This window comes from Sander lucioperca, chromosome 2 (assembly GCF_008315115.2).
Source record: "Sander lucioperca isolate FBNREF2018 chromosome 2, SLUC_FBN_1.2, whole genome shotgun sequence".
Taxonomy (NCBI): Eukaryota; Metazoa; Chordata; class Actinopteri; order Perciformes; family Percidae; genus Sander; species Sander lucioperca.
Window position 1 is genome coordinate 33,006,312 of NC_050174.1, and position 12,500 is coordinate 33,018,811.

The 12,500-nt window shown below is 46.5% G+C and overlaps 2 protein-coding genes across 3 annotated transcripts in view; both read right to left on the minus strand.

Moving 5' to 3' along the window:
* The window catches only part of LOC116057273 (alpha-1-antitrypsin homolog), a 213,736-nt gene that overhangs the window by 61,223 nt on the left and 140,013 nt on the right, over window positions 1-12,500 (minus strand). The window lies entirely within an intron of this gene.
* si:ch1073-459j12.1 (inactive carboxypeptidase-like protein X2) overlaps window positions 1-12,500 on the minus strand; it is a 50,018-nt gene that overhangs the window by 30,578 nt on the left and 6,940 nt on the right. For both annotated transcript variants that reach the window (XM_035999001.1, XM_035999002.1), the window contains 4 exons: window positions 12,241-12,303; window positions 11,421-11,828; window positions 4,125-4,199; window positions 2,192-2,257 (listed from right to left, as the gene is read on the minus strand). In XM_035999001.1, coding sequence (XP_035854894.1) covers window positions 2,192-2,257; window positions 4,125-4,199; window positions 11,421-11,828; window positions 12,241-12,303 — 612 coding nt within the window. The remainder of the gene's footprint in view (window positions 1-2,191; window positions 2,258-4,124; window positions 4,200-11,420; window positions 11,829-12,240; window positions 12,304-12,500) is intronic.

The window sequence follows — 12,500 nt, forward strand, 5'->3', positions numbered from 1 at the left end:
GCTGTCACTCCAGTGCCTCCTCGGTCTGGTCCTCCGGCCTTCTCCACCGCCACCGGTGTCTGGATTCCATCGGGGGGGTTACATCATGGTTCCCTACCCCTATATTAAACGTATTAATATATCAAATATATTAATACAGATGTATTAATATAACGATGGAGTTCAATCTCCAATACTATGTTCAAATTATGCTCTTGTTCAATAAAACATTTCTCCTGATTGAATTGTCGCAAGTCAGCCAACGTGGTCATGTTGGTCACTCTGGCACCAACAGCACGCCCAAGCTGATCCCACAAGTGTTCAACGGGGTTGAGGTCAGGACTGCTGGCAGGCCGTCCCATCCTCTCCACCCCCCCATTCTGGAGGTAGTCTCTGTCATCTTGGAGGATAGAGTTCAGTCCCAGACTGTGGAGATATGGGATTGCCACTGGTTGCAGAATCTCATCTCTATATCTCTCTGCATTGAGATTGCCTCCAATGATGACAAGCCTCGTTTTTCCAGTGAGGGAGATGCCGCCCCACACCATCACACTGCCTCCACCAAAAGGTGAGCCAGGCTGGTGACCAGCATGAGGAGGAGGAGCCAGGCTGGTGACCAGTGTGAGGAGGAGGAGCCAGACTGGTGACCAGCATGAGGAGGAGGAGCCAGGTTGGTGACCAGCATGAGGAGGAGGAGCCAGGTTGGTGACCAGCATGAGGAGGAGGAGCCAGGTTGGTGACCAGCATGAGGAGGAGGAGCCAGACTGGTGACCAGCATGAGGAGGAGGAGCCAGGCTGGTGACCAGCATGAGGAGGAGGAGCCAGGTTGGTGACCAGCATGAGGAGGAGGAGCCAGGCTGGTGACCAGTGTGAGGAGGAGGAGCCAGACTGGTGACCAGCATGAGGAGGAGGAGCCAGGTTGGTGACCAGCATGAGGAGGAGGAGCCAGGCTGGTGACCAGCATGAGGAGGAGGAGCCAGACTGGTGACCAGCATGAGGAGGAGGAGCCAGACTGGTGACCAGCATGAGGAGGAGGAGCCAGGCTGGTGACCAGCATGAGGAGGAGGAGCCAGGCTGGTGACCAGTGTGAGGAGGAGGAGCCAGGCTGCTGTTACCTGTTTTTGCTGTTTATTCTGATTGTGTATGTCTTGTGTGTGTTGTCTAGTGTTGTGTCAAGTTTCTGTGTTTAGTTGATTTCCTGTTTCCTGTTTTATTTTGATAGTCTGGTTTTCTGTCTTGTCGTGTCCAGTTTTACTTCCTGTGTTTTCCCGCCTTTGTTGATTACCCCGTCTCTCCTAGTGTGTGTCAGCTGCCCCTCGTTACCTCGTTATTTAGCCCTTGTGTTTCCCTGGTCTGTTGTCTTGTCTCCAGTTTATTTCCTGTGTGGTTTGTCTCCAGGTTGTTTGTCTTCCCGGTTCGTGTTTGAGTTTCTGTTTTACTTGGACTTTATTTTTGGATTCAGTTGTTGCCTGCTTGTTTCCTGGACTCCTTTGGTTTTTGTGCATTCTTTTGAGTTTATTAAATCATCAAAACTATTCTCAGTTTCCGACTCTGCCTTTTCTCCAGCCTTCTGTAACAATGTCTTGTTTCTTCAAACTTCAATCATCCAACAAGAGTCAACAAAGAAAAGATGTTTGGCATTGGCAGAGAAGATTAGCTACCAAAACACACAGTTCCTTACTTTTTGTGTGTAGTTTAGAAACACCTATAAACGTGCAGTGTGTGTGTGTGTGTGTCTGTGTGTGTCTGTGTGTCTGTTTGTCTGTGTGTGTGTGTGTGTGTGTGTTTCTGTGTGTGTGTGTGTGTGTGTGTGTGTGTGTTTCTGTGTGTGTGTGTGTGTGTGTGTGTGTGTGTGCGTGTGTGTCTGTGTGTGTTTCTGTGTGTGTGTGTGGGTTTTTATGTGTGTGTGTGTGTCTGTCTGTGTGTGTGTGTGTGTGTGTGTGTGTGTGTGTGTGTGTGTGTTTCTGTGTGTCTGTCTGTGTGTGTGTGTGTGTGTGTGTTTCTGTGTGTGTGTGTGTGTGTGTGTGTGTGTGTGTGTGTGTGTGTGTGTGTGTTTCTGTGTGTGTGTGTGTGTGTGTTTCTGTGTGTGTGTGTGTGTGTTTCTGTGTGTGTGTGTGTGTGTGTGTGTGTGTGTTTCTGTGTGTGTGTGTGTGTGTGTGTGTGTGTGTGTGTGTGTGTGTGTGTGTGTGTGTGTGTGTGTGTGTGTACATACTCCTTCCATATTCGTAGTAATCATCGTACCAGGGCTCTACTTCTGGAGGAGTGGCTGTAGGCTCCTCTGTGTAAAAGAAGAAAAGAAATGTCAGAGACAGATTTTATAAGACGACAGAGTTTAATAACGTTTAATAATGTTTTACAGGTTAGTGCAGCCCTGATTTACTCCACCACAACAAACATCCAAACACACAACAACTGTTGTGTGTTTGGATGTCACTGAGACGCCCACCGTCTCATCAAGTTGTTAAATCTTTCATTTACATTTACAGGAATCCTAACAGAGCTGGGATCTGATGACAGGGCACTTTTTAGGTTTTGTTGACTCAGTGGAATAAACCCACCCACCCACCCACACACACACACACACACACACACACACACACACACACACACACACACACCCACACACACACACACACACACACACACACACACACACACACACACACTCACCCAGACACACACACACACACACACACACACACACACACACACACACACACACACACAGGCACAGAGAGACACACACACATACAGACACACACACACACAGACCCAGACCCACACACACACACACACACAGACCCAGACACACACACACACACACACACACACACACACACACACACAGTGATGTTATTCCCATGTGTTGAACTGGAACATTTTATCTGCGTCACAAGTCTACAGACCAGTGTGTGTGTGTGTGTGTGTGTGTGTGTGTGTGTGTGTGTGTGTGAGATAGACTGATTTGCCACACCGAGGGCCGTGACTCAGTGTTTGGGTTGAGTGTGTGTTAGTCTGAGAAGAGTGCGTACTTTTGTTATGATGTAAAATAAACCAGCCACTTGAGGCTGGAAGTCCAAACCTTTACAGCAGCATTAAACCTGTTTACAGCCTGGAACAAACGGCGGTTATGGGCTCCATAGCCAAGTTTATCTCCATGAAAACTGTGTTTTATAACTCACTCGTTTCAATTACATTCAGGCTTAAAGTTCTGCATAATTAAGAATCAAAGTCAGGGATCATAAGGACCTTTTTGATTTCAAAAGACAAATCGTAGACACAAAGGACCCACAGACATTGGTACTGCGATGTAATCTACTTTCTCTTAATGCTTGTTTTCCATTTCCCCTCACCTATGATGTGTCTGCATAATTTAGAGCGCTGTTTCCCGTCCAGCGCCCACGTCATTTAAATAGCAAATGCACCTGCACGCATCTGTGGCCCATGGGCATGCTGGTCTTACAGGGAGGTGTGTTCAGGTGCATTCTGGGCATGCTGGTCTTACAGGGAGGTGTGTTCAGGTGCATTCTGGGCGTGCTGGTCTTAAAGGGAGGTGTGTTCAGGTGCATTCTGGGAGTATTGCTATCTTGAGGCAGTGGGAAGTGATGGCACCATTGACCAACAAAAACCTGGTCTAAAGTCAATAACGCAGCATTTCATTGTTATTTTAACAGAGCATTAGTAAAATGATCCTAGGCTCGTGCACAGCGCGCGCACACTATGCTTGTTACACACACAGGGACACACAGCAGCACACACACACACACACACACACGCAGAAGATTACAAATAAAAATATTACGGAGTAAATCCTCCATCATAACAGCAATGCTCCAAGGTCCAAACGCGCCTGGCTTTTAAAGGGAATGGGAGATGATCTCTGATTGGTTGATTGCATGTTATGTCAAACTAGCAAAAGTGGATTTGAACATGCCTTAAACGCACCTGCGCCAGGCGCATCACGCCATGAGCTTAGATCACTAAAATAGGGCCCTGTGTCCATATTTTACACAGTTTATGGTAAATCGGATCCAAGGAGTCTTGGAACTCGCCGTCAACACCGGAGCCACACGTGGCGATATATACCGACCAAAAACAAATGTGTGTCAACACTACAAGTTGTAACGTGTGTGAGAAGCTGTTACCTGGTAGAGTTTCTACTTTGATTTCAGGGCTGACTTCTTCGCCATCAGGGAACGGAAGACTCTCTGGCACCTCGTCTGCAGGAGGGAAGAAATAAAAGCCGTTACAGGTTGAACACGAGGGAATATTTGTGTGTGAGAAGCAGACGGAGGAAACAGGAGACTGTGAGTGGAAACGTTGGGAGAGCAGAGGCACAGCGTGCTGGAAACATGTCGGCCCGGTCCAGACAGAGACGACGCAATGTTTCCTAAATCTGAGCCGACGGAAAAACTACTTGAGTCACTGCTGACTTCAGGGGGACGGAGGCCTGGATGTTGGGATAATTACTTATCAAAGAATGGACAAAATCACTGGAGTTCTCTCAAAAGCTCGTTTTTACTTGCAACGTGAGTCTGTTTTACAGCACTCACAGCATAAGTACAGAAAACGACTGGAGAGTGTTCACAACAGCGTCTTTATAAAGGAATTGGGAGTCAAAGTTAGTTATTCGGTTCATGGCTTTTCTTCTTATCTCTGGTCTGGCCCGGCATCTCCCCCACATTATGCGTTCTGCTCTCAGGGAAACATCCTGTGGTCTTTGCAAAGTCACTCAGCTTTCATGATTAAAACACGAAAGACAGAAATACTAGAACAGAGAAATACCAACATGCAGTGTTGTAATGTAACGGAGTACAAATACTTTGTTACTGTACTTAAGTAGAAATTTCACGTATCTGTACTTTACTTCGCTATTTAAATTTATGTCAACTTTCACTTTTACTCCACTACATTTCCTAGATAAAATGTATACTTTTACTCCGTTATATTTCCACTAAGCATCTTCGTTACTCGTTACTAAAAAAATGAAATTAGAAGAAATGTGTGCGACTGCAATAAGGGAGGTTTGGCGAATCACTGCTCCTAGATTGCATTACGCACGCTCCGCACGCCGCGCGCTCTATTTCAGTGCTTGTTTGTTGCTAAAGGAGGAGGAGGACGCACAACTGAAACCGCCATGGAAGCACGAGCACCTACTGGAGGACCTCCCGTTACCGTAGACGACCACCCCGACGATAGTGGTGACCTCGGTGAACAGGGTAGTGGTGAAGATAACGTCATACACCCGTGGCCGTATTTGCAAGAAAAGTTTCTGTACATTGGAATGAAAGATTCTTCCTACCGGATGATAAGAAGATATGGGAACCCTGAATATGCTTTATACTTTACTATAAGAAAGCCACAATAAAGTTCACAATAAAAGTTCTAACCGCTTGCTTTTTAAAAAAAAAAAAAAAAAAAAAAAAAAACTTTTTACTTTTACTTCAAATACTTAAGTACATTAAATATCAGAAAATTACTTTTGATACTTAAATACAGTATATATCAGATACTTTAAGACTTTTACTTAAGTAATATTCTAAAAGGTAACTTTCACTTCTACCAAAGTCTTTTTCTAGTACGATACTTGTACTTTTACTCAAGTATTGCTTTCTAGTACTTTATACAACACTGCCAACATGACATCATGACTTTGCGTAAACATACACGCCCACTTTCCTAAAGCCAAGTGGCGTGTTATCTGTACGCATTTTGAGCCATCCGCGTGGATGTCTACGCTGTATACAGCGGACGTAAACATACACGCCACGTGGCGTGTTAGCGCGTAAACATACACCAGGGCTCGACATTAACTTTTTGAGGCACTTGTCCTTTGGACAAGTACATTTACGTTTCACTTGTCCATGCACAAAAGTCACTTGTCCGGGTAAAGATTTATCATTTTATAATTATTATTTTTTTTTTGTGTTTTGCTAATGCAGAATTCGAACAAACCGCTGAAGGCATCCAAACTATTAACATTAATACAATTCAGTTGAAACAGTAGAAACAAACGTGTCCCGTATCGGTAAAATAGACGTAATGAGTGGCACGTAACATAAAGTAACACGGCATTTTATTTTGTTTGAGTTTTAACTTGTCCAGTGGGGCAAGTAAATTTCTCTTCCACTTGCCCTACAAAAAAATTCACTTGTCCCAGACAAGCGGACAAGCCGTAATGTCGAGCCCTGCATACACGCCCACTTTCTAAAGCCAAGTGGCGTGTTTTCTGTACGCATTTTGAGCGCCGTATACAGTGAACAGGTTGGGTTTAGGAAACGTGACACGCAGGACCTGGTCCCCGGTCTCCTGGTGAAAGTCCTGTGTTTGACCCGTCCTCCCCCACGACCAACCTCCCTATGCAGATTCCCCCCCTTTCATACTACTCGCTACGGCGTCAATTCACACGCAATCACAAAGTAATGTAAGTCAATGGAGGCCAAACGGCGTTGATAAACACGCTGAAAAGCGAGTATGCGTCTTGATAACACGCCAATAATGGCATATGAATTGGCGTGTCATACATACACCACTTCATGAGATCAGTCTGGAAGACTATATACAGTATTAAGTCTGTAAATTACATCCTAAAAAAGGAGATTAGCTGAAGTTTGTAGCTGTAATGCTTTCTCCTCCCCTTCCACTCTCATTTTAATGCAACACAGATCAACAGCACCACAAATTACAGCCTCCAAAATCAGTTTCAACAAAATCCTCCTTCTGAAAATGTCTGAAGGAAGGGAGAAGGGATTTTGGGGGGACCACTAACATTTCACATGCATGTACAGGCCGAAGGTGGAGGGTTGAGGTTCAGAGGGTAAAAAGTGGACTTTGAAGTCAAATAAAACATAGTCTGGATCAACAGAAGCACATTTCCAGGATGATTGCCTGACATACGGCGTGTTTGCTGTTCTCAAACTCCGTTCTCTTCTGAAACAACAACAAACTTGTAGCTAGTGAGCTACACGCTGAAAATATCAAGTTCTGAAGAAGATGAGGACGGTGCAACAAGTCAGACCTGCTCGGTTCTTTCAGGGAATGATTGTAAAGATTTATAAAGAATATGTTTAGGTCATTTCCTCTCTAAGGAGAGAGGGAGAGGGAGAGAGAGAGAGAGGGAGAGAGAGAGGGAGAGGGAGGGAGAGAGGGAGGGAGAGAGAGAGAGAGGGAGAGAGGGAGAGCGTTATAGAGGAGATAGCAGCGGAGGAGAAGTATGATGCGATGAGTAGAGCTGCTAGCGATCTCGCGTAGAGCGAGCTCGATCTCTATCTCCGTACTCTCGCTCGTCTAGCTTCTCTATCTCTGCTCTCTGTTCTATTCTTCATCGCGTTCACTCTATACTCTCGCTCTTTCTGTCTCTCTTTCTCACTCTCTGCTCGCTCTCGATCTCTCTCTCTCTATCTCTCCTTCTCTTTCTCGCTCTCTCTCTCTCTCGCGCTCTTCTTTCTCGTCATCGCTGCTCGCTTTCTCGTCTCTCTCTTTCGCTCTGCTCTCTCTCTCTTCTAGCTCTCGCCTCGCTTCTCTTTCTCTCCGCTTACTCGTTCTGCGTCGTCTTGCTCGCTACGTTCTAGTCTCTGCCTCATCTGTCGGCTTCGCTGCATGCTCCGAGCGAGCTGATGATCGGTTTCTGTCTTTACCTCTATCGTTCTCTTCTCTGCTTGAGAAAACACCAGTCTTTCAGGACTGCTTGTACGATGTAATAAGAATATGTTTAGGTCATTTCCTCTCTAACTGGGAGGTTTGAGGACTGATTGGTGGACGAAGTCACACGGAGATACTCTGGTAAGAGCCAATCAGGTGTAACCATGTATCAGCTCATTTAAATATCTCCCGTTACTGCATCGTGTCAACAGTTAACTTCATTTAATATTGGATGAGGAGTTTTCTTTAGCGAGGTGCAAATGTTCCACCAGAACAAATTCCTTCCTGAGACTATTTAGCAGAGACACCGTCACTGAGAGTGTGTGTGTGTGTGTGTGTGTGTGTGTGTGTGTGTGTGTCTGTGTGTGTGTGTGTGTGTGTGTGTGTTTGTATGTATGTGTGTGTGTGTGTGTGTGTGTGTGTGTGTTTGAGACTATTTAGCAGAGCCACCATCACTGTGTCCGTTGTGATTGGTTTAAAGAAATGCAAACAACCCAGAGAGTTTGTTTTTCCTATCCCAGAATGCATCTGTGGTGTAGCCAGAGTGCTGTGGAGAGACAGCTGGCACTGGGAGACTATAATGCAACAACAACGGATCATCTTATTCATGTTTGACCAACATCCTCAGAGAAATGTGTGTATGTGCTCGTTGCAAAAGAGCTGTTAGTCATTGAGGAAGTGGTTAAAAGAACTCAGGGTGACCTCTGATGCACAGGAAGTTAAGCTGAAGTCATATAAATACAGTAGTTTAGGCTTTTATGGCGTAGAGGTGCATTGTTTCAAGGTTGCGAGAACGAAAGAGGAAGTTGCACCACACAGAGGCCCCGACCTTGGCGTGTGTGTCTGTGAAGATACCAGTTTCTGTCTAGAAACAAGTAGACACTACCAGTCCTACCAGACTCTGGTCCACTAGCCTGGTCCTACCAGACTCTGGTCCACTAGCCTGGTCCTACCAGACTCTGGTCCACTAGCCTGGTCCTACCAGATTCTGGTACTCTAGCCTGGTCCTACCAGACTCTGGTCCACTAGCCTGGTCCTACCAGATTCTGGTACTCTAGCCTGGTCCTACCAGACTCTGGTCCACTAGCCTGGTTCTACCAGACTCTGGTCCATTAGCCTGGTCCTACCAGATTCTGGTCCACTAGCCTGGTCCTACCAGACTCTGGTCCATTAGCCTGGTCCTACCAGACTCTGGTCCATTAGCCTGGTCCTACCAGACTCTGGTACATTAGCCTGGTCCTACCAGACTCTGGTCCACTAGCCTGGTCCTACCAGACTCTGGTCCACTAGCCTGGTCCTACCAGACTCTGGTACTCTAGCCTGGTCCTACCAGACTCTGGTCCATTAGCCTGGTCCTACCAGACTCTGGTCCATTAGCCTGGTCCTACCAGACTCTGGTCCACTAGCCTGGTCCTACCAGACTCTGGTCCATTAGCCTGGTCCTACCAGACTCTGGTCCACTAGCCTGGTCCTACCAGACTCTGGTCCATTAGCCTGGTCCTACCAGACTCTGGTCCATTAGCCTGGTCCTACCAGACTCTGGTCCATTAGCCTGGTCCTACCAGACTCTGGTCCATTGGCCTGGTCCTACTAGACTCTGGTCCATTGGCCTGGTCCTACCAGACTCTGGTCCAATAGCCTGGTCCTACCAGACTCTGGTACATTAGCCTGGTCCTACCAGACTCTGGTCCATTTCATTGGTCCAGAGAGTCTGGCCTCTCTCCATTGACAAGTGTTAACTTCCTTGAAGGCGGGTACTCTGTTGAAGTTTAAAACTATTGGATCTGCCCAGAGCCACTCTGGATCTGCCATAACCAATCGCTAACGTTTGGGCGTGACGTCGGCTTAGCATCGCTAGCGTTAGCCTTAGCCAACTCCTTCACCACTAACGGAGCGAGCTGGAAAATCAAACTGTTCCCGAACCCCGTGGGGAGGAGGACCACAACATCATGGCCACCAACACAACTCAGCAAAGATTGTTCTTGCTCGGGCTTTAAAGGAGAATTCCGGTCGATTTCAACCCTAGTAGCTCTGTTGTTTGTAAATTTGGAGTGCTGTCAGTAGCGACAAAAATTAAACCAATTGGTGCTGCCTACACCGTGTTATCCTCCTGCTAGCGTTAGCACCCAACAGGCTTAAACAGGGCAAGTTTTAAACTTGTTTTTAGCCTCTAAACATGTTGGAGATGTCATTACAAGTGCCTCCCCATGTGCAGTTATTCCTACCGAGGGAACAGCGAATCTGACTGCAGGAGATGTGACAGAAATGCATAAAAGTTGTGTTAATCCATACCTCTGTTTATTTCCTGGTTTCTGGTGAAGTCCACACTAGTCGATTGCCGAACTCATACAATCCAATATTCCAAAACGTATTTTCCCCCCCAAAAAACGATTTGCTGCGGTTATTTCCATAGTAACCTGACACCACACCACAACTCAGCCTGCAGAGTGGCCGGCTGGAGTTCAAAAGTTGAACAGCTATCGTGCATGCGCATGCATAAGGTAACCATGGCAATGGTGAAGACTCACAGACTGTCTTTTTTTTGTCACAGTGTAGGCAGCACCGATTGTTTTCATTTTTCTTGCTACTGACAGCACTCCAAATTTACAAACAACAGAGCTACGGGTTAAAATCGACCGGAATTCTCCTTTAACTTCTGGATATTCGGCAGCGTTGCCACAACGGACCGAATGGCTTCGCTCGTATGTTTCTAGCGCACGTCATCAACGTCATCGTTCTCAGCCACTCCCTCTGTTTGCTGATTGGACCACCAAATATTTGGCCAGAGAAAACCCAAGAATATACCGCAAATACGTAGGAGGGCGGAGCCAGGCTAAAGAGACACCTCCTGTGAGGAGAGGATAAAAGCTTGAGGGAGAGAACAGATCAGAGCTCATTTTCAGACAAGATCTTGGTGGACCAGCTCTGACTGGATGTCTGTTGCTAGGGAAACTTAGATGCTGTTCGTGAACTACTCGTTACTACCGTTTAGGTCGGAACCGGTGCCCTATTGGCACCGCGTTTCGGTTCCCAACCCTACATGTCTACCACTACTACGGTAGACATGTCACTACTCAGTCCTTCCTGAAAAATGCGGAGTTTTTTTGTGATTGTTTTGGGCTAAAATCCTTGATTATGCGTCACGTTTTCTTAAAAAATGCGATGGAATATGCGGGATATTTATGCAATTTTATGCAATGAAATTGCGGGAACTTGCAAAAACTGCGGTTTCATCGTGGCTTCATCGCGGGGTTTGCGGCTTTTCGATGATGTTCACGTCGCGTAATTACATCACTTCATAACGTTCCCATGGCAACAGGGGAAAATGGCTGCTCTTGTGTGAAGTAAACGCAACATTTTTCAACTTTCTGCTAAGATATATGGGACTTTTTTGCAACGAAAATGCGGAGATTATGAAATCATGCAATCCCCGCATATTTTGCGCGGAAAACGGCAATTTATGCGGTGAAAGTGCGGCGTATTTGAAAAGATGCCCCCCCCCCCTGCATTAATATGCATACTTTGGCTGATTATGCGTTGAATTATGTGATCGCATAATCACGTTTTTCTGGAGGGACTGTGTAACCTTTTATGCTGGACTCAGTAAACGTTGCTTAACGGAACTTTTCGTCTCAGATTGATCCTTGTGTTCTGGTCAACTTAAGTCTGATTAAAGAAGGCGTGGGAATTAGGTAATTGGAGTGAGATTTATCTGGCCTTAGGGCCTTATTTTGGGCCTGTATTTTAGACATAATTCCCACTTCAAAACTCAGCGGGGTAGAACGGAGAGTCAGACTCACATGTGGCGTCCCAGTAATCGGTGTCATCTGTTTTCCCATCAACCTTTGGGCCCGGCGGCGTTGGCTCCGTCTCTTTCCGGAAACGGTCGTAGTCATCAGTCACGGGAACGTACAGGTCTTTGTCATCTGGCGTCCAGTAGTCATCGTAAACATTGGCCGCCGGAGCGGTAGGCTCTCTCTCGTCTGGCGTCCAGTAGTCATCGTAGGCGTTGGGCGCGGGAGCAGTCGGCTCTCTCTCGTCTGGTTTCCAGAAGTCATCGTAGGCGTCGGGGGTGGGAGTGGTCGGCTCTCTCTCCTCTGGCTTCCCGGAGTCGTACGGGAGATCCGTTATCGGATCTTTGGGTTGAGGCCGGGGTGGCGTGGGCTCGGCATCCCAGTACTCATCGTCCGGTTTCCAGTAATCATCATCTGTCAGAGAAACACATGGAAAGGTGGACTGTATGCTTCTCAAGTTCATATCTACAAGGTACCCCCAGGTTTCCACTAGGGGTGTGTCTGTGCCTGTGTGTATGTGTGTGTGTGTGTGTGTGCTTGTTTAACTATATTCGTGGGGTCCAAAAACTAAAATACAGTATACTTGTGGGGTCCGGACAGCTTTGTGGGGCCAAAATGCTGGACCCCACATCTTCAAAGGGCTGTTTGAGGGTTAAGACTTGGTTTTAGGATTAGGGTTAAAATTAGGTTATGGTTAGGGTGAAGGTAAGGGTTAAGGTTAGGGTAAGGGGCTAGGGAATGCATTATGTCAATGATGGGTCCCCACGAAGATAGTGAAACGCTCTCTGTGTGTGTGTGTGTGTGTGTGTGTGTGTGTGTCTCTCACCAATATCAGGATATTGGTAGTCTGTGTACGGCTCAGGTTCAGTCGGGGGTTCAGTCGGGATCACTGGAAGCAGCAGACGGACTCAGAGTTAGTTTCGGTCAATACTGAAATCACGATTATTACTCGCTGGCTTTTGGAAAGATGTTGCATTTATTAGAGTTAAAAAACAGTGAAACATTGAAACAAATCAACAGTGAAAACACCTTCAACTGTGACAGCAGTAGTGACATGTCTATAGGGTTGGGTATGGTTTGGTTTTT